The sequence below is a fragment of the Dama dama genome, chromosome 25, assembly GCF_033118175.1.
Source record: "Dama dama isolate Ldn47 chromosome 25, ASM3311817v1, whole genome shotgun sequence".
NCBI lineage: Eukaryota > Metazoa > Chordata > Mammalia > Artiodactyla > Cervidae > Dama > Dama dama.
In genome coordinates, this window is record NC_083705.1 from 8,992,898 (window position 1) to 9,020,581 (window position 27,684).

Sequence of the window (27,684 nt, forward strand, 5' to 3'; positions counted from 1 at the left end):
TCTGTCCTTCCCACTCAGTTTTTCTGTGAACCTAAACCTGCTCTAAAAAATAAAGCCTAATTAAAAAAGAAATGTTTTGGAAAGTCTCTAGCTAAATGATATAGAGACAGACTTGTTTTTGAAAATGGCTATAAGTAATACACTTAGCAAAGAAAGTAATTTGCAAAAACATTACTGATGAGATAAAAGGAGACAAACCAAAAAAAAAAAAAAAAAGGAGACAAACCAAAGGAAAGTATTTCAGATGTGTTTAGGGTTTTTTTAAAAAGATGTAAACTTGGTCAGCATGTTGCAGTTTATGCTCAGCAATGATATGAGAACTTTACCTACAGCACTGGAGATAACACTAACTGGAATACTGCCATGGTCATCCAGTCCCCAGGGTTCCAGCATTCTCTGTACCCAGCCTAACCTATCAAGTCACTCTCTTTGCTAAAATTCTACTCATTAATTTCGTCCTTATGTACCTTTAAAATTAGAAAAATCACTGATGGAGAAAGCAATGTCTGAACTTCCAGAAAATCTGTATCTACTCTCACAATAATATATTTAGAGTATACATTTTTGCATACTGAATTTTTGAATAGTGTAAACAATGCCTTTAATTGGGTTCCCCAATGGTTCAGTACAACCTCTACATAGTCAGCAAAAAGAAGACCGGGAGCTGACTGTGGCTCAGATCATGAACTCCTTATTGCCCAATTCAGACTTAAATTGAAGAAAGTAGGGAAAACCACTAGACCATTCAGGTAGGACCTAAATCAAATCCCTTACGATTATACCGTGGCAGTGAGAAATAGATGTAAAGGACTATATCTGACACACAGAATACCTGAACTATGGACGGAGGTTCGTAACATTGTAGGAGACAGGGCTCAAGACCATCCCCAAGGAAAAGAAGTTTAATGCAAAAAAGCAAACTAAGATCATGGCATCTGGTCCCATCACTTCAAGGGAAATAGATGGGGAAACAGTGGAAACAGTGCCAGACTTTATTTTCTGGGGCTCCAAAATCACTGCAGATGGTGACTGTAGCCATGAAATTAAAAGACACTCCTTGGAAGGAAAGTTATGACCAACCTAGATAGCATATTAAAAAGCAGAGACATTACTTTGCCACCAAAGGTCCATCTAGTCACGGCTATGGTTTTTCCAGTGGTCACGTATGGCTATGAGAGTTGGGACTGTGAAGAAAGTTGAGAGCCAAAGAATTGATGCTTCTGAACTGTGGTGTTGGAGAAGAATCTTGAGAGTCCCATGGACTGCAAGGAGATCCAACCAGTCCATCCTGAAGGAGAGCAGTCCTGGGTGTTCATTCGAAGGATTGATGCTGAAGCTGAAACTCCAATACTTTGGCCACCTCATGCAAAGAGTTGCCTCATTGGAAAAGACTCTGATGCTGGGAGTGATAGGGGGCAGGAGGAGAAGGGGACGACAGAGGATGAAATGGCTGGATGGCATCACCAACTCGATGGACATGAGTTTGAGTAAACTCCAGGAGTTGGTGATGGACAAGAGGGCTGGCATGCTGTGATTCATGAGGCTGCAAAGAGTCGGACATGACTGAGTGACTGAACTGAACTGAAAAAAGCAAAATGGTGTCTGAGCAGGCCTTACAAATCGCTATGAAAAGAAGCGAAGCGAAAAGCAAAAGAGAAAATGAAAGATATTCCCATTTGAATGCAGAGTTCCAAAGAATAGCCAGGAGATAAGAAAGCCTTCCTCCGTGGTCAGTGCAAAGAAACAGGAAAACAATAGAATGGGAAAGATTAGAGAGCTCTTCAAATTAGAGATACCAAGGGAACATTTCATGCAAAGATGGGCTCAATAAAGGAAAGAAATGATATGGACCTAATAGAAGCAGAAGATATTGAGAAGAGGTGGCAAGAATACACAGACGAACCGTACAAAAAAGATCTTCATGACCCAGATAATCACAATGGTGTGATCACTCACCTAGAGTCACACATCCTGGAATGTGAAGTCAAGTGGGCCTTAAGAAGCATCACTACAAACAAAGCTAGGGGAGGTGATGGAATTCCAGTTGAGCTGTTTCAAATCCTAAAAGGTGATGCTGTGAAAGTGCTGCACTCCACATGCCAGCAAATCTGGAAACCTCAGCAGTGGCCTCAGGACTGGGAAAGGTCAGTTTCCATTCCAGTCCCAGAGAAAGGCAATGCCAGAGAATGCTCAAACTACCACACAATTGCACTCATCTCACACGCTAGTAAAGTAATGCTCAAAATTCTCCAAGCCAGGCTTCAGCAATACATGAACCGTGAACTTCCAGATGTTCAAGCTGGTTTTAGAAAAGGCAGAGGAATCAGAGATCAAATTGCCAACATCCACTGGATCATCAAAAAAGCAAGAGAGTTCCAGAAAAACATCTATTTTTGCTTTACTGACTATGCCAAAGCCTTTGTGTGGATCACAATAAACTGTGGAAAATTTTGAAAGAGATTGGAATACGAGACCACCTGACCTGCCTCTTGAGAAATCTGTATGCAGGTCAAGAAGCAACAGTTACAACTGGACATGGAACAACAGACTGGTTCCAAATAGGAAAAGGAGTATGTCAAGGCTGTATATTGTCACCCTACTTATTTAACTTATACGCAGAGTACTTCATGACAAAAGCTCGGCTGAAGAAGCACAAGCTGGAACCAAGATGGCCGGGAGAAATATCAATAACCTCAGATATGCAGATGACACCACCCTTATTGCAGAAAGTAAAGAACTAAAGAGCCTCTTGATGAAGTGGCTTAAAGCTTAATATTCAGAAATCTAAGATCATGGCATCCAGTCCCATCACTTCATGGTAAAACAGTGGAAACAGTGGCTGACATTATTTGGGGGGGCTGTAAAATCACTGCAGATGGTGACTGCAGCAATGAAATTAAAAGACGCTTATTCCCTGGAAGGTAAATTATGACCAACCTAGATAGCATATTAAAAAGCAGAGACATTACTTTGCCAACAAAGGTCTGTCTAGTCAAGGCTATGGTTTATCCAGTAGTCATGCATGGATGTGAGAGTTGGACTATAAAGAGGGCTGAGCACAGAAGAATTGATGCTTTTGAACAACTGTGGTGTTGGAGAAGATTCTTGAAGAGTCCCTTGGACTGCAAGGAGATCCAACCAGTCCATCCTGAAAGAGATCAGTCCTGGGTGTTCAGCGGAAGGACTGATGTTGAAGCTGAAACTCCAATAACTGGCCACCTGATACGAAGAGCTGACTCACTGGAAAAGACCCTGATGCTGGGACGGATTGCGGGCAGGAGGAGAAGGGGACGACAGAGGATGAGATGGTTGGATGGCATCACCAACTCAAAGGATACAGGTTTGGGTGGACTCCGGGAGTTGGTGATGGACAGAGAGGCCTGGCATGCCATGGTCCATGGGGTCGCAAAGAGTCGGACACAACTGAGCAACTTAACTGAACTGAATGGCTCAGTGGTAAAGAATCTGCCTGTAATGCAGGAGACTAGGGTTTAATCCCTGGGTCAGAAATGGCAACCCACTGCAATATTCTTGCCTGAAAATCCCACGGACAGAGGAGCCTGGTGGGCTATAGGCCACGGGGTCACAAGAATTGGATGTAACAGAGCAACCAAACACAGTATTTCATGAACCTGTGACTTGGTGTCTTGTGGTGTATGGCCTTAATTACTGTTAACTGGTCAGTGAAAATGGACCTGTAATAGCTAATAAAAAAGGTCCCAGACTACTGTCAGCCCCCCGAAGTGAACTATTTCCCAAATCTAGGTTAAAACACCTGCTAGTAGTTCCCTCAACCAACTTACTACACTGTTATAAAGAAACTTAAAAGACAGAATTCTGACTTTAAATTTAGACTAATCAGAGGATTAATTCAGGCCTTTGCACAGTTGTCCTCTCTGCTGGAGCCTCCCTTTCCGCAAATATCTGCACCCGTGAATCTCTCACCTTCTTCAAATTATTTGCCTAAGAGTTACATTTTCAACAAAGCCTTCCTTTAACTATCTAATTACTTAGCAATTTGTCCTCTGCCAGTCTGTGTTCTACTCATAATTCTCTTTGTTTAATTTTCTCTTTTTTTTTTGGCTGCACCTGGCATGTAGGATCTTAGTTCCCTGACCAGGGATTGAACCCACAACCCCTGCAAAGAGAAGCTCAGAGTCTTAACTACCTGACCCGCCGGGAAAGTCCCTAATTTTCCCTTTTTAAAAAATAGCATTTCTTACCTAATACTAAACAATTTACTTATTTACTTATCACTAGAACAGCTGTAAGCTTCACAAAGTCAGGGATTTTTGTTTTCTTCACTAATTTACCTCAAGTGCCCAAAACAATACCTGGCAAATGATACTCTGCAAAAATCTATTCAATGAATAAACAAAAGAGTGAACAAATGAAGAATTCCTTCATAAAGTACAATTTCCAACTCATTTACAACATATTTGATATTTACAAAAACTAAATGGGCATACACACCTACTACATGGAGGCAGAATTGAACAATCTTCTTCAAATAAAAATAACCCAATTATGAGGTAAATCTAGCAGCCCATGCTCTGTGTAAGAGTACGCCATTCAAATGCCACGTGAAGAGCAAGTCTCAGTGCCCTCATAGCCCTGTACAATGCTGCTTGATCCATATGCAACAAGGCAGCACTGTAAAGAAGCCGAGGGCAGTAAGGAAACTTCCAAGTACTTCACTCATCAAATGCAACATTAACAGGAAGGAAAAAAAAAAAAAACAAAACACCCACATTTTCAATATTGCCTCAAAATGTTTTACTGTTTAGAGGGAATCTCTATTTTACAATTTCAAGATATTTAGGCCATATATTTCTGAAAAGGTTCCTGGATAAATGTAAGTATCTTTGTCCTAATTTCCGATATGAATGATCTGCTACTTTCTTTAAATGAAGTATCACAGTTGGGTAGGTAATATATATATTAGTGTACCTTGGGATTTAATGGATTAAGAGATCTCAATCCTAGAGGCCTCCTTAAGAATCCTAAAGAAACCTGCTACATGTACAGAAAACTCCAACTCAAATTTTTCATGTAATTAAAAAAATTTACCTCATTAACAGCACACATTCGTGCTATAGAACCAATGTTATTGGTGATAGTAACTAAAGTAGCTCTTGCTAGATCTTCTTTACTAACAGATTCTCGCTTCTCCTTATAAATCATATTCCCAAAACTGTAGAGAAATGAAAAACAAAATCAAATCTGCTGATAACAAGCAACATCTCACACATTTTGGAACTACAGCCTACAGATAAATCTATACATATGCAAAATAAGGTATACATGTACAAAGTTAATGACCCAATGAACTGCACATAGCAAACACTGGGAACAACCCAAACATACATCAAACTGATAGTCACACAATGAAATACCATGAAGCTATTCATAAGAGAGAGAGAGAAGGAAGGAGGGGAGGGAGAAAAGGGAGGACAGAGGAAGATGGAGGCAGAAAAAGAGGGAAAAAAGAGAGAGAGGTAAGGGAACAGGCAAACAGACTAGGAAATACTGCTATTACAGGCGACACAGCCATCCCTCTCATCCATGAAGGACTGGCTCCAGGACCCTCCTTGGACACCAACATCAGCAGGCGCTCAGGTCCCTTGTACAAAATGATGTAGTATTTCCATATAACCTATATATATACTTTAAATCGTCTCCATATTCCTTAACACAATATAAGCACTATGTAAATAGCTGCCTAGGTGCAGCAGATTCAAATTCTGCTTTTGCAACTTTCGGGACATATTTTCAATCTGAGGATGGTTGATTATGTAGGTGCAGAACCATGGTAAGGAGAGCGAACTGTATACAGTATGCTATAAAATGCTATATAATAGTATTTTAACATTATCTTCTAAAAGTTACCTTTTATAAGAGGAAGATAAGGATATATATTTGTATTTGCAAAGAGAAACACTGGAAGGATACTCAAGAATGAATAAAAACATTTTCCTATAGTGCACTGAGAGGAGACTTCTTAACGTAAATTTAATTTTGAAATCACACAGATGTTCAAAACTTGTAACTGAACTGGGTAAAAGGAAGCCCCCTTACAACTTCCTGATACACTGCTTTCTAAAAACTAAGTAAGCAAGCTTAATAAGAGTGTAAATGTTAAACTTACCTAGATGCTACAGCCCACCCAGGCAGACCAAATCTTTCATAATCTCCGCCGTAAATATCACGGACGAGTTTGTCAGCTTGTGTGCTGTCACCTTTCGACGCCATTTCAAGAGCCTCTTCAAAACTTTCACAGCCAGTCAACAAGCTACATAAACCCAGAAAGGTACCCCCTCCAAGGCTAAAGAAAACAAACAAAATGCGTAAGTTGCAGTTACACAATGTATTCTTTCTCCAATGTAAAAGGATGGAGCACTCACTTATTCAATTAAACACATGAACAGAAAACATTTACTAAACCTAAGAAAAATGCATAGCAAACCAAACTTGTCAGATCAAATAAACCAAAGGAAAAAAATCTTGTTGTAGAAACGACACAGGAGACCTTTTGTATCTCCTAATATTGTCACCTGATACCTCACACTTTGTAACTGCTAAAACTACACATCTTTGTGTGCATGAAAAAGGAGTGTTAAAAAAAAAAAGTTAGCACCACACAAGTTAAAAGGAAGAAAAGTGTAATTCTAAGTCAATACATAAACATGTACATGACTCTGAAATGAATACAGTGAGATCATTTAAAGACAGAAATTAACCTGGTTCTAATACTCTTTGAATATGCTCATAAAATGAAATCATGTTTCTCTAATCCTTAAAATCAAAACCTTTGCTCCTTTAGTCTCATCTGAATTTCTAACAGGTTCTACTCCTGAATCACTGTTGGAATTTAGTTAACAGACTGAATTTCTATCTTTTTGAATTGACTTAAGTAGGTAATACTTCCTTGTAAATCTTTGGCATAGAGTTACAACGGAGGTAGATTTTCAGTCCCCATAGAAATAAAATACTAATTAAAGTACCATTGAAATAGGCTTGTAATATATCGACATTAAAAGGAGTTTTTCTGGGGTTTCGCTGGCAGTCCAGTGGTTAAGACTCTGTACTGCCAAAGCAGGGGCCGTGGTTTGTTCCCTGGTATAGGAGCTAAGATTTCACATGTTATATACCAAGCGGCCAAAAAATAAAGTGTTCTCCCCTCCCACACCCTCGCTGCCACAAAACAACCTAATTTAAGAATCCTAAAATCTATCTTCCTCAAGTTTCCTTAAAAGTTGATAAAGTACATATGAGAATCATAAGGAAAATTTAAAAATCTCATTTCACATCTGTATTTCAGGTATTATAGAAAAGAAAGTGAAAGTTGCTCAGTCATGTCCAACTCTGTGATCCCGTGAACTGTAGCCTGTCAGGCTCCTCTGTCCATGGAATTCTCCAGGAAAGAATACTGGAGTGGGTAGCCGTTCCCTTCTCCAGCGGATTTTCCCAACCCAGGGATTGAACTGGTTCTCCTAAATTGCATTGCAGGCATATTCTTTACTATCTGAGCCACCAAGTAAGAGCTTATGTTAAATTCATCCTGCTGAATTAATTACAAAGTTGCTAAATACTTCAACTTAAAAAACAATTTATTTTTGGCTACCCTGGGTCTTTGCTGCTGCATGGGCAACACCACAGCAGGGTCTACTCTCTAGTTGTGGTACACCGGCTTTTCACTGTGGTGGGTTCTCCTGATGCGGAGCACAGGCTCTAGTGTGCAGGCATCAGTAATTGCGGCTCCCAAGCTCTAAAGCACAGGTTCAATTATGTGATGCATGGGCTGAGCTTGGTGCATGGTGCTGAGCTTAGTTGCTCAGCAGCATGTGGGATTTTCCCAGATCAGGGATCAAACCCATGTTTCCTGCATTGGCAGATGGATTCTTTACCACTGAGCCACCAGGGAAACCCCAAATACTCTGTACTTTAAATATGAATCAAATAAGCATGTGGTAAGCTTTAGGCTTAAATATATCTATATAAAAATGAGAAAAATGTTTTGGAAAATAAAAATATTATTGGACTCATTCCAGATAAAAAGTCACACTTCATTAAGGAAATTTTAATGACAACTGACACTAACCAAATACAAACATCTCATGATTTTAGTTTGAGTCTACACACATGCCTTATAAAACAGTACTATCTGCAACACTCTAACTTTTACTTACATATCTACATTTTTAGCTATTGCACAATACATTTTTTCTGATTAAGCTACCATATGTATATAAAGACTTCACAATTTGTAAGAATAAAACAATATTAATGCTGCTCTAAGAATAAAAATGCTACCACCTTGTTCCGGTTACTCGTTTATAGCTGTCTTTGGAATGGACTGCTAAAATACTGACTCCCGAACCAATGTTCACTACCAGGAGCGGATAGGGATCATCCAGGTTAAAAGGCATCTTTTGGCACCTCTCAGGTTCTGAGGCATTGGCAAAATAATAGCACTCGGCTTGTCCATTGAAACTGACAGAATCTATATACAGCAAGCCCTTCACAAGGCAGTCAAGTTCATCCAGCTTGTGCAGGTGGAGGTTTCCAATCTGTGAACAAACCCCAAAAGAAGCTTTATAAAGTGAACAAAGAATAGCATTCAAAATACTTAACTATATAATTTTCATGTACTTCACAAAACTTCAAAACCAGCTACAACCCCTGTGTTTTTACTTGTTTTCTTTTGTAAGAGATTTTGAAGCCCCAAAATCTCTCAGGGGCTTCATTTAATCCAGTGGTTCTCAGGAGTGGTCGTATTTCTTCTAGAGACATTCTGGAAATCTGTGGGGACATTTTAGTTTTCACCAAGATGGGGAGGAGTGGGCAGCTACTTGGGTGTGGTACCAGATATCTGGAGTGGGTGGGCACTTGTGCAAAACAAAGAATTAACCCTTTTCCTGCATTATCTTTGAACATTCTGGCAAATATTTTTGTTTAGACAGTAGTAGGAAAATGCTTTTAATAGCCTGAACCTATGTAAACAAGTGTTTTATCTATCTATGTGTATAAATACAAGGTATTTTTTACACGGTTTTAAACACATCCTAAATTTGCAAGGACTGAAACCATCATATAAACCAAAGAAGTGTTGCACTTTTGTTTGGAACTTTACCTTGTGTTGTTTAGCATCCTGGAGAGTTATATCACAATACCAACACCACTTACATATTTGATTCTCCAATAAAACACATGTGTGGCTTTAGAAATTAAGATCAATCTATGTACATGCATAAGTGAGCGCTCAGTTGCTCAGTCCTCTCCAACTCTTTGCGATGGCATGGACTACAGCCCACCAGGCTCCTCTATCCAGGGAATTTTCCAGGTAAGAATACTGGAGTGGGTTGCCATCACCTTCTCCAAGGGACCCTCCCAAACCAGGGATCAAACCTGTGTCTTCTGCGTCTCCTGCACTGGCAGGATACTTTACCACTGAGCCACCTGGAAAGCCCTAATCTATGTCCATACAAGCATCTAAATCTAACTACTTCATTATGCCCTCCTGTGTGACCCTACCAGAGAATCTACCTACTTCTACTTACTGATAAACAAAATTAATCAGTTATACCTTAATTTCCTATCTTTATATTATACTTTCAATACTAATGTGAAATTATTAAATTCACTTTTGGTTAGTAAAGAGTAGATTATATTTGCTATAAAAGATCTCAGCTTTGATAATGCTTTCCCATTCTCTAAGGACTTATCAGGTATCACTCCTAAGGATACTTAATCAGGTATCCTCCTTGAGTTTCCACAGCATCTCTTTTCATAGCAATAGTATTAATTATAATGCACTATACTTCTATTTGTAATTCACTTAACCATGTGGTCTAGGAAACTGTACTCTGACAGCCTAGTCCGTGTCTTATTCCTAGCTGAGTTCTCAGTGTCTAGCACAATAACCTAACAAATACTAGATGCTCAAATATTAGCTTAGTAAATGACTGAACACCAACAAAAACAAATATTATAAAACCTCATCACTAGAAAATACTAGTATTTCTTTTAAGAAAAATTAGAACTCTGTAATTTGAATACCAGCATTTCCAATGGCTTGACAAGAGGTGGCTTCAAGGACACTCCTTTTGGCAAGAACACTGGCAACCATTAAGTATCACACATCCAAACAAACTGGTTTCAAATTCATGAAATTTATGGTCAGATTACTCAATAAACTGAATACAAGTCAGTACTACTCATCATAAAAATTTTTAGTAAAAATTTATAGACTTTTAAGCTACCCCAAATTACAAGGTATTCACTTCTGTGAGCCATATAAGTGATCACTTATACTCTATTAATAATTTTTCTTACATGAATTTGAGAAATTCACATGCATATTTAAATGGTCCTCTTTCACTTTTCACTTTCATGCATTGGAGAAGGAAATGGCAACCCACTCCAGTGTTCTTGCCTGGAGAATCCCAGGGACGGGGGAACCTGGTAGGCTGCCGTCTATGGGGTCGCACACAGTCAGACACTGAAGCGACTGAAGCAGCAGCAGCATGCATATTTTCAAGAAAAACAAATTTCAGTAAATCCAAGTATCAACTTTTTAATCTTTGCTCTAATGGGAAGGAGTGGAAGCTTGGCAAACCCCCACTAGCACAAAAATCACTGTTTGCACAATCCTCTTGCCACATCCAAATGACCCCCCTCACTTCAAGACTGGAATGTGGTGGGATTGATGATATAAAACACAAGAAAAAAAGGGGTAATAGGAACTTCATTCAGGTGTCTATTAATCAAAACATACAAACTTCAGTTGGAGTCTGGGAAGATGAGTGTCCTTAGGAGAGATGATTAGATTAATACTCAAAACACCAAGCAAACACAGGATAATAATATGAAAATATTTCAAGCCCCATTTATATCTGGCTTTGCACACTACCAAATTCACTGGAGTCTACCTTTACTGTAACTTTGTAGCAGTTCCTAAGTTTAGCATGGTTTACCAAATATTATGTATAATAGGCCCAACTCTGGCCAATTTTTACTCACGGTATAAAGGTTTTTAAATGCTCCAATCAAAACTAAGTCATATAGATGAATGGATAAATAAGTTGTACATATTTACAATGGAATACTACTCAGCCACAAGAAAGAATGAATTTGAACAGTGGAGGAAGCACAAGCTGGAATCAAGATTGCCGGGAGAAATATCAATAACCTCAGATATGCAGATGACATCACCCTTATGGCAGAAAGTGAAGAAGAACTAAAGAGCCTCTTGATGAAAGTGAAAGAGGAGAGTGAAAAAGCTGGCTTAAAACTCAACATTCAGAAAACTAAGATCATGGCATCTGGTCCCATCACTTCATGGCAAAACAGTGGAAATAGTGGCTGACTTTATTTTCCTGGGCTCCAAAATCACTGCAGATGGTGACTGCAGCCATGAAGTTAAAAGACACTAACTCCTTGGAAGGAAAGTTATGACCAACATAAACAGCATACTAAAAAGCAGAGACGTTACTTTGCCAACAAAGGTCCGTCTGGTCAAGGGTATGGTTTTTCCAGTGGTCATGTATAAATGTGAGAGTTGGATTGTAAAGAAAGCTGAGCGCCAAAGAATTGATGCTTTTGAACTGTGGTGTTACAGAAGACTCCTGAGAGTCCCTTGGACTGCAAGGACATCCAACCAGTCCATCCTAAAGGAGATCAGTCCTGGGTGTTCATTGGAAGGACTGATGTTGAAGCTGAAACTCTAATACTTTGGCCACCTGATGTGAAGAGCTGACTCATTTGAAAAGACCTGATGCTGGGAAAGATTGAGGGCAGGAGAAGAAGGGGATGACAGAGGATGAGATGGTTGGATGGCACCACCGACTCAATGGACATGTGTTTGGGTGGCCTCCGGGAGTTGGTGATGGAGAGGGAGGCTTGACGTGCTGTGCTTCATGGGGTCGCAGAGTCAGACACAACTAAGCGACTGAACTGAACTGAGTGAGGTAGATGGACCTAGGGCCTGTTTTACAGAGTGAACTAAGTCAAAAAGACAAATATCATATATTAACGCATATATATGGAATTGAGAAAAATGGTACTGATGTCTCTATTTGCAGGGTAGCAACACAGACACAGATATAGAGAACACACTTGTGTCCACAGCTGGGGAAGGAGAGGGTGGGACGAACTGAGAGTGCCCCACTGGAACATGTGCTGCGTGTGTGCTGTCACCTCTGACTTTTTGCAGCTCTACGGACCACAGCCTGCCAGGTTCCTGTCCCTGAGCTTTTCCAGGCAAGAATACTGGGGTGGGTTGCCATTTCCTACCCCACGGGATCTTCCCAACCCAGGATTGAGCCCATACCTCTTGCCTCACCTCCGCTGGAAGGCGGACTCTTTGCCATGCCAATGTGAACTGCGACACCTGGCGGGCTGGGAGGGGGCTCAGGGGGAGTGGGCGCGTGTACCTGGGCTACTCCAGGCCCACGCATGGCAGAGACCAACACACACCGTAAAGCAGATATCCTAATGACATTGTTCTTGTAAAAAGGGCAAGTCAAGAATATATACTTCCTCTGTATCAGCACAGAGAACCAGCCTAAGGAACATACACCAGACAGAAACCAAGCCTCATATTTTAAAAATTGAAGAGAACGGATATCAGTCTTTGCCTCTGAGTGAAATACCTACTGTGCGAAAATCTTTTTCAAACTTGTAAGCACCACCTCCCGTAGCACATAGCACCGTGTGTAATGTTGAGAAGTTTTTATCTCTTCCCATTTGTATAAAAGTAGGCAGGTCCTGGGTTGGAAATCTGATAAAGTGCAAGTTCCCTCTCCGGCCAAAAAGTGTTAAATCTTTCAGTTCAAGGTGTACATCCCGAATACCAGTGGATCCATATGCTACATTAGAAGTCAAATATTTCCGGATACTTTTTAAGCTCTCAACTTCTTCTTGTTCTTCCTCTGCTGTGATATCAATAGGTTCAAAATATGATAGCTTTACCAGAGTTCCACCGATGTCCATGCCAAACCATGGGAAAGCTGTGGATAAAAAATAAAAATATATATCTTGATTTTGGAAATACAAATTAGGAACTAGTTAATTAGCCACAAACTTTATTTACTGTGAACCATGCACTCAGTCAACTTCTGAGGTAAGACACATCTTCTATGTGCAACTCACCCTTTTCCCTTCAAAGTGTTACTCTGTGAATTTTCTAAAAACCCTGAAACCTAGGATTCCTGGATCCCAAGGACGTTTTAATTCTTGCTCTGGTAGGCATTTCTTTTTCATTTATTATATTTATCATGTGCTCCAGGAGATTAAGACAAAAAATAGGACCAATTTTGTCTTAATAGTAATATGTCATCACCTTTTGAAAATGTTTCTTTAAAAAAAAAAAAGAAAAAAAAGTTTCTAAAAAGATTTTAATGTAATAAAATTGGTCTAGAATCATGTTAAGTAACCCAAGAGAAAAGAACCTCCTAGTAAGAACCTTTTTTCTTTGCCCATTAAACTTACTAGGCTTCTCTAAGGGCCTCTGGTTAATAAAAATTAGCTGTTGATAAACGTTGAAGTTTTAACCTACCTGGAGACAGGCACACTTGGGTAGGTAGCATCATCTGGATTTGGGACTTGGTACTCTTACTAACTGGGCTGTATGACACTGGAAAAACCATTAACCTGTCAAAACCTTTGTTTCCCTAAGGTCTGTTTCTCTTCTCTGGGATCTTAATCATGACAGTGAATGAAAACTAATTTCATAGTTAAGATACATAGATTATAAAATGCCTAACAGCAGGTATTTTACAGTTCATTATGTATAAGTTGTCAAGGATAAGTAATTCCCTCTAAAATTCTACTTTGTTTCTTAAACATTCATATTTACTTGATATGAGTTACCATTAGAAACCAGGAACATCAATTCAATGAGAAAGGATTCTACACATTTCTCTATACAGGCACTATGCTTTTGTCACCTAGATTTGTATAAACAACTAAGATGCTGAAGAAGCTAAATTTTCTCAGTTTTGTCAGGTGGCTAGCAAAGGAGGCCATCTTAAATAAGTAAAACATTAGTGTCAGCTCTTAAAGGAGGGGTAACTGGAGACGCTATATTGCAGATCATGACGTTTTAGTAACCATAACATACAAACTAGAACATGATAGCTCCCTTCTTTCCTGCACTGGGATCCTTTCAGTTCAGCAGAGTTCTAGAATTTATTTCCTTATGCCAGAGAAGCAATCACCATTCAAAAAGTATGGAGGAGGCAATCAGAACACAGAAAATATATACTCTTAATTATGACCCACTCCTTTCATTAGTAAGTGATCTAACTGCCAGTTCCATTAAAGCAAATATTCAAACTGGTTACTTTGTCACTAACCAAAGTGAGAGGGAGAATGACCACGAAATTGAACTTTATTTATTTGCAATAAAACTACAAAGTTAAGTACAACCACAGGCCTACTGATAGTTTCAAGAGGTAAGAAAAATATCACTTTCTAAAGAAATACGGCAAATCTCTCTGTCACTAGCTTTGTTGCTTCTAGCCTAGGGACAGGTTAAAAGTAGGTTACAGGGCAAAAGCATTCTACTTCCTACATATAGCCTAAGCATTTCTCATTCTTTTGGGAATAAAACTCTCCACTGTCAAGATGGGGGGAAAAAAAGAACCTAAATACACATCTAATGAACAAAATACACAATCTATAAATATAAATAACTCCTCTGATAATGGCAAATAAACATTACCTTCTCCAGTCTTTGAGCATTTCCTAGATCTCTCAAGATCTGTTTATGTGACCCTCCAAAACAGGAGCTTCTACTCTACTTCTGACCTAAGCCCAAGAGAACTGCTGTCTTAGTCCCCCATACAAAAATATCCAGAACCAGCTTAAGCAGAGTGCTACCTACCAGGCAGATGATGTATGCAAAAGAAGAAAACTGAATGTCTTTTCAGATAATTAAACAGAAGATATTCTAGACACAAGGGCAGGCTGTTCATTTCCAACAAACTGTGCAGGAGTTTCCTCGTGGCCTACTGGTTAGGATTCCCAGCTTTCACTGCCATGGTCAGGGTTCAATTCCTAGTTGGGGAACCGAGCAAAGCAAAAAGCTGCTTGGTGTGGCCAAAACTAACTAAATAAAAGTTTGGTCTTTCATTAAGCGTTGGTAAGGGTAGGGGAGAAGCATTAAAGAGCTATCTAATTGCGACTGGCCCCATGCAGATTTTAGCCCAAAGGGATACTATGCCAAACTAGATTTAATTGTTCTTTAGCAGAAAGAGAAGGCAAAAGCTGAAAATGTTCAAAACATTAGTGGATTATTTTAAGGAACAAAATTCTAAACTGGACACGTGCACTAGTAAATTCCAGATATGGCTCAAGTTCTCGAATAAACGGCATTTCACTCTTCTCAAGAATCATCCCAAATAAAAGTCCTGTTTTAAAACAGACTAAGAAAATAAACCATTTTCACACCTTCAGTATTATAATTCCTCAGACAAGCTTCAGAAGATATCCCCCGTTTTGATAAATTAGTTACATCTCAGGGGATATTAGAAACTATCACTTTCAACTGCACCTTACCATCTGTTTGAAGTGATCCTTCCTAAGTAGTGATTCAGTTTACAAACAGGCCAAATTACACAGAAGCAAACAGCACATATATGCTGCATACTTCTCTCTGGTCTTGACAGAACCTTCAGGTATCTGACTGCTTGGATCAGCAAAGCAGGCATACAAACCTATACTGCACCAAATTATAATATATATATATATATGTATATATATATATATAAATGGGGGGAAGATATACTGTACTGGGTCTTCACTGCGGTGTGTGGGCTTAGTTGTCCTGCAGCAGGTGGGCTCTTAAGTTCCCCAACCAGGGACAGAACCTGGGCCCAAAGCAGTGAAAGCCCAGAATCTTTAACCACTGGACAGCCAGGGAATTCCTTTATATATAAAACTTTTATTATCACCTTGTTAATCATGTTGCATGTCATACAGGTAACCAAAACAAAGGCTTACCCCTAACTTAAAAAGTTATGCAAGCTGAGATACAGAGAAGCATCACTGTTGAGATTTTTATTATCTATCATTTAAGTAGAGTGAAGAGCACAAGTAAAGGTAAAGCAAATACTGCCATCATTTTGGTTTTAGCAAAACATTTTCGTTAATGTTTCACTTCATTCTTCCTCTGGAGTTAAATTAATACACAATTTCAAATGTTCATCTTTTACTTATACAATCTAGAAGATGAATTCCTTTTCTTCTTTTCTGGTTAAATACATGCATGTGGTTTATAAGCTGGTGTATTATTAGTGATGAATCAAAAAAGCAATGTTTTCTGACACTTATGTAACTGTTAAGAAAGTGTGCTACATCAAAGTCACTTGTTTAACTAGTATGAGATACATACTACGAGTTATTAGTATGAGTTATGAGTGCTCCTCTGAGGAGTAAACGATGCAGGGCATGTACACAGTGCCTTACACACAAAGTGCTCACTAAATTTATAATTAAAAAAAGAAACCCTATACAAGAACTCAAAGACAAAACAAACAAAATATTTCTTTAGCTAACCTGAGCGGTTTGAAACATCATAAATACTGTCCAGGGATTTCCCTGGCAGTGCAGTGCTTAAGACTCGGAGCTCCCAATGCAGGGGGCAAGGGTTCCATCCCTGGTCTGGGAACTAAGATCCCACATGTCGCGCAGCTTGGGCCAAAAAAAGAAAAAATACTTTCCAGATACACACACACACACACACACACACACACACACATATATATATATACACACACGTATGCATTTATCCACAACAGTTCATAGTTGAAATACTTTCTTTACCACCGCACAGAAACAAGATATTCTTTATTTTTATTGTAAAGAACTGAGTAGACAGTAAAGTCATCTTCTGCATATTAGAAACTGGAAATGTTATTAAGGCTTATAAATCATATTAACTGACTTTTTCAGCATAATTAATGGTCTCACAATGTACCACAATGTAGTAATAAGTAAATTACTTCTAAAAAACTAGGTGATCTTATGGTTGCCAGGGGAGGGGGAGAGGGATTCCTAGGGAGTTTGGGATGGACACATACACACTGCTACATTTAAAATGGATAACCACTGCGATGTTGTGAAGTGGTTAGCCTCCAACTAGTAGAGATAAATGAAAAAAAGAAAAAAGAAAATGGATAACCAACAAGGATCTACTGTATAGGGCACGGAATTCTGCTCAATGTTATGCGGCAGCCTGGATGGGAGGCGGGTGTGGGGGAGAATGGATACATGTATACCTATGGCCGAGCTGCTCTGCTGCGCGCCAGCAACTACCACAACTTTGTCAGTGGGTTATACCCCACTACAAAAAGTTAAAAGATAAAATAAAAAAATAAACACATAAAAATAGGTATTAGTCCTCAACCTATTTATTTTATAAACTCTTAATTATCATCTTTGCTAAATATGAAACACCTTTGACAGAAATTGTATCCACACTTGAATACAAGTTTGCCCAATCTAAGTAATCAAACTGTTGTCGTGGCAAAAATAAAATACCACAGGGTCAGAATATAAGCTTGTCATGGTTAAACTCACTTTCTTAAATGGAAATTCTAAAACAAGCTGAGAAAACATATGTTTTGAAGGAAGATGTCCAACTGTTCTACTTTACAGCATCTGTTTAAGATTCATTTAATTTAGCAAATGTTAAAGTAAATTAGAAGTGTTTCTATATTACTGTCATTAAAGCCTTCATCACTATTTTATACACTGATGAAGGAGAACTCTTTATCTACCATTCTTTTAAAAAAATCATTGTTTAAAAAATGTTTTAGGGGACTTCCCTGGTGGCTCAGTGGCTAAGACTGCACTCCCAATGCAGCAGGCCAGAGTTCAACTCCTGGTTGGGAAACTTGAGACCCAGCTGCAATTAAAGACCCAGCTCGGCCAAATAAACATTTTTTAAAAAAGTGTTTTAGTTGACAGATAAAACTACCAGATCAGAAAGGTTTGTGCTTCCCTAAGTACTCAGACTATGCCCTACAGGTGCAAAAAAAAAAAGGACGCAGCACTATTGAGTCAGGAGCCCGACTACTCATTTAGCAAAGAGTAGGTTGGTGCAGCCTCAGAAAAGTTACTCTGGTGCCCGGTAAGTTCAATTTCCTCAGCATTAAATTAAAACTAAATTATCTCACATTTAAATGACAATTAGCAGATTTCAGAGTGCTTTGGTATGTTGACTCTCCACGGAGGTTTTCAAAAAACCGGAGGGGCGGTAAAAGGCAAGATCTTGCTCCGTTTTTACAGCAAGATTTCCTAGAACTGCTGGGAGAATCACACGACACTGTAAAATGGCAAAATACCAATTCTAAGACAGACGCATGCATCCCGTATTCCTAGTGGCCCTGAAGAGTGGATTTCAAGTATGACAATGGCTGACAATGGCTGAGTGATTAAATAAGCCATTTATAGGACTAAAAGTTTTAAATAGTCTAAAAATAAAAGGAAGCAAATAAAAGCGACCTATACTCTCTTCAAATATGGGGGAAAAAAATTTTAAGTACATGCTCTATATAGTCTTAAAAAATCTCTATATGAGTAGTCACCAAAACATCCTTAGAGGTCTGCTCTGAGTGGCGGGAATACCAGTAGTTTTGCTCTTTTAACAACCAGGAACTATTTGTCATTCTAAATAAAAGCAAACCATGGTAATCACCCACCGGTAGGTTACACGCACGTGTGTTTAAAAGCTCTAATTATAACAACAGTGACAACTCCCGGGAACCGTGGATTTCAAGGACACAAGCAAAAAGCTCAGAGATTAAAAAAAAAAAGTTATAAATGTCCCCGCGCAATTTGACAGCCGTGACCAACAGCTTGCAGCTTTACTTCAGAGGAAGCTGGGAGCGCCGACTGGTAGCTCTAATCTTGCCTGCCAAACCCCGAAACAAAAATTCCCGCTTGCACCTCCCAGACCTCAGGAGGAAGTGCGAGAAATGGCCAGGGGGGCAGCAAGCGCTCGCCAGCAGAGCTTAGGGGGATGGGAAGAAAGCCTGGAACCGGGTGCTGAAAACGTCCCTCCGCCCCCATCCCGCGCGCGGTGCCGGCGGGAGCAACCAGTTTCGAAGCAGGCCGCTCAGCCAAGGGCTTTCCAGACGCGGCCTGACGTGCTCTCCCAACCCGACGCACCCAAACCCCCATCTTACAGGGTTTCTTGGCATCCTTGATCTTCATGGCGTCTGCCTGAGGGGCGAGGGGTAGCCTCTGGTCCGGCGCGCGGAGGGCAGTAGCTGCGACTCCAGAGGTGGCTCCGGGGCGAGCGGGGAGGCCGGGCCGGTTCCTCCCCTCGGGCCGGGCTGGGCGGGCTAAGGGCGGGGCGGCGGCGCCTGAGGCTAGGCCCGGCCCAGGGGGCGGCCCCCTACCCCCGCGAGGGGCGGCAGGGACCGAGCAAGCAGGGGCAGGCCGCCGGCCTCGCCGCTCCGGGGCCCCCGCCGCCGCTCCAAACAAAAGGCCCCGGTGCCCTGAGCCGCCGCCGCCGCCGCCGCACAGAGAACCAGCCCGCCCGCCCAGGTCCAGCTCCCACGTGATGCGAGCCCCCCACAACCCCCGCTCTCCGCCCGGCTGCTGGGGATTGTAGTTTCCCGAGTGGCGAAGACCCACTCTCAGGCTACAGTCCTGCAGATGTACTACAAAACCCAGGATGCATCGCGGGACCTCCTCCGAGGCCCCTGCGCTTCCGGAGGTGGCCTCAGAGTGGTCCCAGAGAAATGGGGGCGGGGCTTTAATCACGCCAGCGACGAGGCGACCAATGGACACTGATGTGGGCGGGCTTCGGAAGTCCAACTCTAGCCTCGCCGGGCAGTGGAGAGAGAAGGGGAAGGAAGTCTTTGCTGGTCCTGTCATGGCTGTCCTGCAAGTTGCAGACTTCCCCTGGAGGGAGAAAATGTGGTCAGTGTGGCAGAGAAAGCGCTATAAGTACAGGGCTCTAGGGTCGCTCTTTAAAAGTGCCGGTGAATACATTTGTAAATTCACGAATTTACAAATGAATTTGTAAAGTCATTCACGAAGAAATCCGCCGGCTTAATAAACACTTCGAATGCTGGAGTTGGGATGATGATGATAGTCATAGTAATGGCAATTAACAATAATAGGTACCATTTACTAAATGGTTACAGTTCAGTAACCATTCTACCAACAGTCATGCGCACTCTGCTAAGCACTTTTGGGGAATTGTTTAATTCAGTATCTTTGTGAAGTGTGTGCAGTTACTTATCACTCATTTTGAAGAAGAGACAGGATCTGAGAAGTTGTCACTTGCACAGAGCGCCCTTTGCTGTGGTTTCATGTCCCCTCAGCTCCCTTCTTCCAAACGGAAACTAACCCCCAGAGAAAAAAGTGCCCTTGTTTGCACTCCTTCCCCTGTGCCTCCTAGGTTCTGAGTCTTCTAGCTGGAATAGGGAGGGACAGCTTTGGGGGGAGGGTCTTCTCCTGGCCTCTCCTCCCCCAATTAGCTGATCAGGAATTTAGTGACTGTGGCAGTAAATGGTTTGAGAGTTGGCAATGGAGGATTGAGCCTTACTGCACCTTCTTTGTGGAGATTATGACAATGATTGTGAATAAAACCTGGAAGGGACACAAACCATCATTTAGGGAGCGCATACGAAGAGTTAGCTCTTTACAAGTTGTTTTCTTACTTAAATTTTAACTTAAGTTTAATCCTCACAATCACCCTTTGAAATATAATGATTAAAAACTCAAACTTGTTCACTTCTTGGTTCTACAAATTGATTATAAATTTGGGCAAATTACTTCATCTCTTTGATTCTCCTTGGGAATAATGATGCGTACAAAATAGTATAGGGATGAGGACTGAGATGGAAGAAAGCATGTAAAATGCTTACCTCATTATCTGTCCAATAGGAAGTGATCAGAAAAGGATGACTGTGTTTTTATTGCCATCATTATGCTTATTGTAAAGATAAGGGAGAAAGGTTAAATATCTAGACTCTGTCCAAGGTAATTACTTAGAATTGGATTCCAGGTCTGATTGGTGCTTTGCAGTTCCTTATCTTTTGTTATTTTGATCCCCGTTTCCACGTTTATTATTTATAAATTAAATTATTTTTATGTGTATTTTTAGTAGATACATGTTTCTGAGCTCCCAGATAACTGGTAACTTAGAACCTTGAGTAGTAGACTTAATCTCCCCCCACCCCCCATCACACACACACACCCCTGAGGTTACCCCATTCTATAGAGGATTCTCCTATGCTTGAATGGTCCTGTTTTCCCACTTTTTTTTTTTTTGAGTGAGAGCTGTGACTTCTGGTTTGACATGGTTCCAAGGAGTGTTCGCTATCTAATGATTCACTCTCTGCTTAAGTCTGGTGTGCATACTCTGTTGTCTACCAACAGATACCTTTCCTTGGTTCGTGCCTTATTTGGTGGCATCAACTTGGAAGTCAAAGGGGAAGTGTTACCTTTGCCTTGTGATATGCTGCCCATGGACCAAATGGAAAGCGAGCTGGAAATGAGTCATAGGAATTTGGATACAGGCTTTTGCTAGTTTCTGTGGCCATACAAGGATGGCTTAGTTTAATTTAGCTTTAACGTTAGGCTTACATTTGTGATGTCACATGTGAGAAAAACACTAACTTTCAAATACAGTAGTGAGAATTCTAGTCTTAGATCAGCCTTGGAATTTCTGTATGACCCTGGGAAAGTCTTTTCTCCTCTCTGGGTTCAAGTTACTCATCTGTAAAATAAAACAATTGTTTGAGATTTCTTCCATCTCTGAATTAAAGTTTATTAACATATGTCCCTTCTTTAGGAGTAATAGGAGATGAGTTCCACTATGTTTTTCTTTTAAGTTTTCTCCAATGTTACTGAAACTGACAGGTCATGTTACTTCAGTTTCTGGCCAGAATCTTTTGCAGCCCCTTCAGCTGTCAGCCCCAGTCCCTCCCTCCAGCTGTCGGGTTCGCTGCATTTTCTCTTTTCCCTAGCGTGTCCTCAGAACCCATCCTGGCAGAGTAAGTGCAGGAGCTGCGAGGAAAATCTAAAGGGTCTAAGAGAAGTTCTTTGTTGTTTTTTTTTTTTTTTTTTTTAATATTTGTTCATTTAATTTGGCTGTGCTGGGTCTTTATTGCTGTGCACAGTCTTTCTGTAGTTGTGGCGAGCCGGGGTGGCTCTCTACTTACGTTGCACAGGCTTCTCATTGTGGTGGCTTCTCTGGTTGCAGAGCACAGGCTGTAGCTCTCATGGGTTTCAGTCATTGTAGCTCCCGGGCTCCAGAGCCTGAGCTCAGTAGTTGTGGGACAAGGGCTCAGTTGCCCTGCAGCATGTGGGATATTCCCAGACCAGGGATTGAACTGGTGTCTGCTACATTACAAGGTGGATTCTTAACCACTGGACCACCAGGGAAGCCCCCAAGAGAAGTTCTTGACCTGAGAACTTCCTGTCTCAATATGTGTTGTCTCCCAAAAACAATCCACCCCATCATTCAGCGTGATAGAGGAGACCTGACACACCCTCTTCCTGTTTTAATGAGTGTCTCCATGGAGACAGGTGGTAGATGGTACCCAGTGATGATTATGGGGTCTCCTGGTATGAAGAAAACACACACACACACACAAATACACACACATTCTAGCTTCAAAGCCCAGACCAAGCTTGTAACAGTGGATTCTGTCTCTAATTAGATGGTTAAGAACAAGCTTCAGTCAGTCCTTGAATCTACAAAATCAGACCGGCGTCTCACCATGTGGAGCATCATTTGTATGAGCGTCAGCGGCATCACCATAATCACCATCATGATAGTGGAAACACAATTCTGTCCAACAAATATTAATTGAGTTTTGACTGTGTTCTGAATACTGCAGTACATGCTGGCTGAGGGGGAGGTAAGAAAGAGAGAAACAATAAGTTAAATCAGTAAACAGGAATATGCTGTGATAAGTGATGTGAAGGAAATAACCAGGATGATGTGCTGGAGAGTGCCTGGGGTTGCAGGAGAAGAGGAGGGTCAGAGAAGGCTTCTCTGAGGAGATGGCATATGAGCTGAGGTTCCTGTAAATTGCTCGGGAGGACAGAGTTGTGGATGCTGCTGAGGGTAGTTTTGGTTGTAGAGACAGAAGCAGAATGTAGGGAGTAGAGAGCAAGAAGCGAAGTGATCAGAAGTGGAGTTGGAAACGTGGGCCTGCTGGGCCTTGAGGACTTTAAGCAGGGGAGTGACATGACCTATGATTCTAGAAGGCTACTCTGGCTGCTTTGTGAAAAATGGGTGGATTGGAGACATGCCATGACTTGTAAAGACTGGTCACCTCAAGCTTCTCCACTGCATCCCCCTGGCCCTATGTGGAATCAGTTACCAAGTCTGTAGTGGAGTGGGGAGCTCCCAGAGCACTCTGGGAACTGTGGGGGAGGATGAGCTTGAGTCAGTGTGGTGGCAGCAGAGAGGGAGGGAAGTGCTCCAATCAAGAACTTCATTTAACCAATGCTTATGGAGCTCCTACAGTGTGCCAGGCACAGTTCTGGGGTGAGGGATACAGTGAAGATCAGGTCAGAGCCCCCACTGTCCTGGAGCTTATATTCTACTGGGGGACATAGACAGTAAACAAGGAGACTGCTATATAGTGTTATGTTCGAGAATATAACTTTGAAAGTATATTTAAATAGTACGGATCTTCCCTGATAATTCAGCTTGTAAAGAATCCACTTGCAAAGCAGGAGACTCTGGTTCGATCCCTAGGTCAGGAAAATCTGCTGAAGAAGGGATAGGTCAACCCACTCCAGTACTCTTGGGCTTTTCTGGTGGCTGAGATGGTAAAGAATCCACCTGGAATGCGGGAGACCTGGATTCGACCCCTGGGTTGGGAAGATACCTTGGAGAAGGAAATGGCTACCCACTCCAGTATTCTGGCCTGGAGAAATCCATGGACTGTGTAGAGTTGGACATGACTGAGTGACTTTCACTTTAGATAGTATAAATGCTATGAAGATACTAACGCAGTATGAGGGAACGAGAATGATGGGCTGTCTGAGACAGAGTGGTAGTTGAGGATAAATTAGATGAAGTGGATGCGGGGAAGGAAAAGGGAGGCTTGAAAGGTAAGTTTTAGGGTTTGGGCTTGAGCTCTGGGGTGTATGGTAGTGTCACTTGCAAAGAAAGGGGTCATGAGGAGTAAATGGATGAAAAACTAGGACTTGTGCCTTGGCCTTATTGATCCTTCAGGATCATCCTCTCCTCAGATGGGAGATGTAATGCAGGCTTTGTCATAGACGTAAGAACGCCGCGGCAAGATGAAGAGAGCGCCGGAATGTTAAGAGGCTTTACTGGGCAATCGCTCCCAGGCAGAGCTCCCAGGGACGACCAGGGGGCGGGAAGCGGGAGTCTGCAACCTGCGGGAAGTGGGGGGCGACATCTATATACCCTGGTGGATACGGAAGTGGCGGGACCAGGGTGCTGATTGGACTTCTTGGTCCCGTGTCGGTTTTTGATTGGCCGGAGTCTTGGCGCCTTTGCATCCATCAGTCTGCCTGGCAACGAGCTGTTGATTGGTGGATGTCTGTCCCTGGGACTTATCTGGGACTTTTCGGCGGGGGCTTTTCTGGCAGCATTTTCTGGCTGGCGCTTTCCCGCCTGCGGTCAGCGTGACCTTTCAATAGGTGTCAACTTGTTTCAGTAGTTGACGGTTTACATTTTAGAGGCTTCCCCAACTAGGGTGTCACATACTCCTGCCCTGCCCAGGGACAGGTCCTCCTGGCCATTTCCTTGTGGGAACAGGGAAGTGCCTTTCTCTGGAGCTCTGCTTTGCCTGCTGATCCCCACCCCTTGGCTCGTTAACCTCAACAAGTTCAGATAGGAACTCGTCATCCTTCTACCACCTCTTTTCTTGCCTGTTCACTTACCTAAAGGCCCTGCCTCAGTTGGTGGTACCAGCTTTCACTCGCCCAACACCAAAAGCTGGGAGTCATCCTGGACTCCTCTCTCCCCCTCACAGTCCACATCAGCCAGTCACCCCATCCTTTTGCTGTTTTCCTCGTATCTATTCCTTCCTGTCTAACCTCACTGCTCTTGCCTGAGCACCAGCCTCTGCATCTCACATTTATGCTCTTACAGGTCCTCCCCCTCTTGGGTGGCTTTATCCCATCTGCCCTCCTTAGAGATGCCAGAATGAGTTTTCTCCAAAGCTCACCAGTTTTACTTTCAAGGCTTAGAACCATGCCTGTCCCGTGGTGCATTCCTCTGGATAAAACCCCATCCTAGGACATGAGACACCTCATGATGCTGGGAGCCTCTTTAGCTGCATCTCTTGCATCCTCACTATGTACTCTGATGAGACAAAACTGCTTGTAGCAAACCGAGTACCTGCTGCGGCCCGATGCTCTGCACGTATAGCCTCTCTTCTTGAATTCCTATTGACCATCTATTTATACTTTGAAACCCAACCCAGAAATCCTCTCCTTTGGAAAGACTTCCTCTCTGCTACTTCTGGTCCCTGCACAGGCTTCAGTCTTCACCACTCATTGCATAATAACATAGTGATCCATTCACTCTCCTGTCTTTTTAATACCTGATGAACTCTTCAAGGGCTTATGTTGTGGCTTATTCTGCTTAGTATCCACAAGCCTAGCATGGAGTCTGATCCAGAAAGTTGGCTCACAAATAATTAGACTGGATGAGTTTGGGTTTAAGTCCTTCAGATGCAACCTGGGAACTCTCATTCTTCTAGAAACTTCCAGCAACCAAGAATTATTGGCAACAAAGGCAATTTAGTAGGAGTGAATCTTTGTACTTTATGAGGGAGAAGAGCATGTGGCCTGGGAGCCATCATGTATTTCCTAACACCACGTTTAATCAGGGCCAACTCTAATTACAGATAGGTCTCTTCCAGGCCTGGGACACCTATGTAGGGGTATTCATCAAAGCTTTTTCAAAATTAGAGTAGAGTGCAATGGTTAAAATCTAGATATCACAATCCAGCAGGGCTAGGTCTGACCTCTAATTTGTTGTGAAACTTTGGAGTGGCAATTTTTCCTCTCTCTGTCTTGGCTTCCTCATCTGTAAAACGAGGATAAAAATGACTCTCAAATCTCTGGGTTAGGACTCCGCTGTCCTTCTCCTGTCAAAGGTGCAGGTTCAACCCCTGGTCGGGGAACTAAGATCCCGCAAGCTGGGAGGCAAGCCCAGAAATAACTGGTTCTTCAGCCTTTGTGAAAATGAAGTGACTTCCTACATCTAAAGTGCTTGACACATGAGAGCTTTGTTGGTAACTATTAGAAGGACAGAACATTCATGGTGATAGTTAAGTCTTTGTCTTAATGTCTCTTCTGGCTTCCCAGGTGGTCTAGTGGTAAAGAATCTGCCCACTAAAGCAGAAGACATCAGAGACTAGGGTTCGGTCCCTGGGTCAGGAAGATCCCCTGGAGGAGGACATGGCAACTCACTCTGGTATTCTTGCCTGGAGAATCCCATGGATAGGGGAGCCTGATAAGCTATAGTCTGTAGGGTTGCCAAGAGTTGGAAACGACTGAAGTGACTTAGCAATCACATTGCTCTTACTAGCAAACACAAGCAGAATAGACTACGGTGCCTGTTTGGCTATCTTAGAAAACTTTAGGACTTTTGTTCATAGCATTCATCATGATACCATTTGCATCATATTTTGTCTAACTTCCTCATTCAGCTCAGAAAGATCCCAGAGGGCAAGGACTATATCTTTTAATCCTTAACTCAAGACGGTTCCTCACACCAGAGAAAGCTCTCACTGAATATTTGAATGAGCAAATCTTTCTTACTGGCACACTACCTTGGCATGGAGTGTGTGTGTGTGTGTGTGTGTGTGTGTGTGTGTGTGTGTGTGTGTGTTTTAGAAGAGAAAGCATGGGTAGAGAGCCCATGGTGATCGAGAGGAGGGGCAGGCTCTGGTTAGGGAGCTCTGCACCAGTATACTGAGAGATTAAGAGCACATGAGGACAGGCCCCAGCATCACAAGATTTTTAAAGCTGTCACTGCCTTAGGCTGTGAGGCCACTGTGTATAATAAGAATAGTTTGCACATTTCTGCTTTGGAAATCAGAGCTCTGACTGAGAGCTTAGCCAGCTAGCCAGCAAGAATAGCTTTCTGAAGATTGGAGCCTCGTGAAAATTCTGAAACTGGGGAATTATCAAAAAAAAAAAAAAGATAGGTTTATTTGCTAGCTTTGAAAAGCAGGATTAAAAAAAGAAAGAAAAAATCTTCTCAATATTCTCTTCATCTGCAATACAAATGATCAGACACTTATGTGCATAAGCCCACAGATGAGGGGAAGCAAGAGCCAGGAATAAACCAGGTGCTTCATAGGAAGTTATTGGCTAAGACATGAAGAGTAAGGAGTTCAGTGTGGTCGCCAGACTAATGCTAATCTAAGTGTAGGGCGAAAGTGGGTGCCAGTCCCACCTGTCTGTGATGAACTCCCAACGTGACAGGAGCTTGCTACAGAATGTACATCAACTACACTGCTAGGCACACTGTTTCTGGTTCAGTGGATATTTTTTTCATAGCAAGACATACTCGACATGCTTCCCTGATGGCTCCATGGTAAAGAATCTGCCTGCAATGCAGGAGATACAGGAGATGTGGGTCCCATCCCTAGGTCGAGAAGATCCCCTGGAGGAGGAACTTGCAAACCACTCTGATATTCTTGTCTGGAGAAT

The 27,684-nt window shown here is 41.8% G+C and overlaps 1 protein-coding gene across 1 annotated transcript in view; it reads right to left on the minus strand.

The window, feature by feature from the left end:
* Positions 1-19,349, minus strand: part of PANK3 (pantothenate kinase 3) — a 28,189-nt gene extending 8,840 nt beyond the window's left edge. Inside the window, exons 1-5 of the mRNA XM_061129335.1 lie at positions 19,194-19,349; positions 12,658-13,010; positions 8,317-8,570; positions 6,149-6,325; positions 5,071-5,194 (exon numbers count right to left, since the gene is read on the minus strand). Of these exons, the coding sequence (XP_060985318.1) occupies positions 5,071-5,194; positions 6,149-6,325; positions 8,317-8,570; positions 12,658-13,010; positions 19,194-19,221 (936 nt within the window). The 5' untranslated portion in view covers positions 19,222-19,349. The remainder of the gene's footprint in view (positions 1-5,070; positions 5,195-6,148; positions 6,326-8,316; positions 8,571-12,657; positions 13,011-19,193) is intronic.
* Between the last annotated feature and the right edge of the window lie 8,335 nt (positions 19,350-27,684).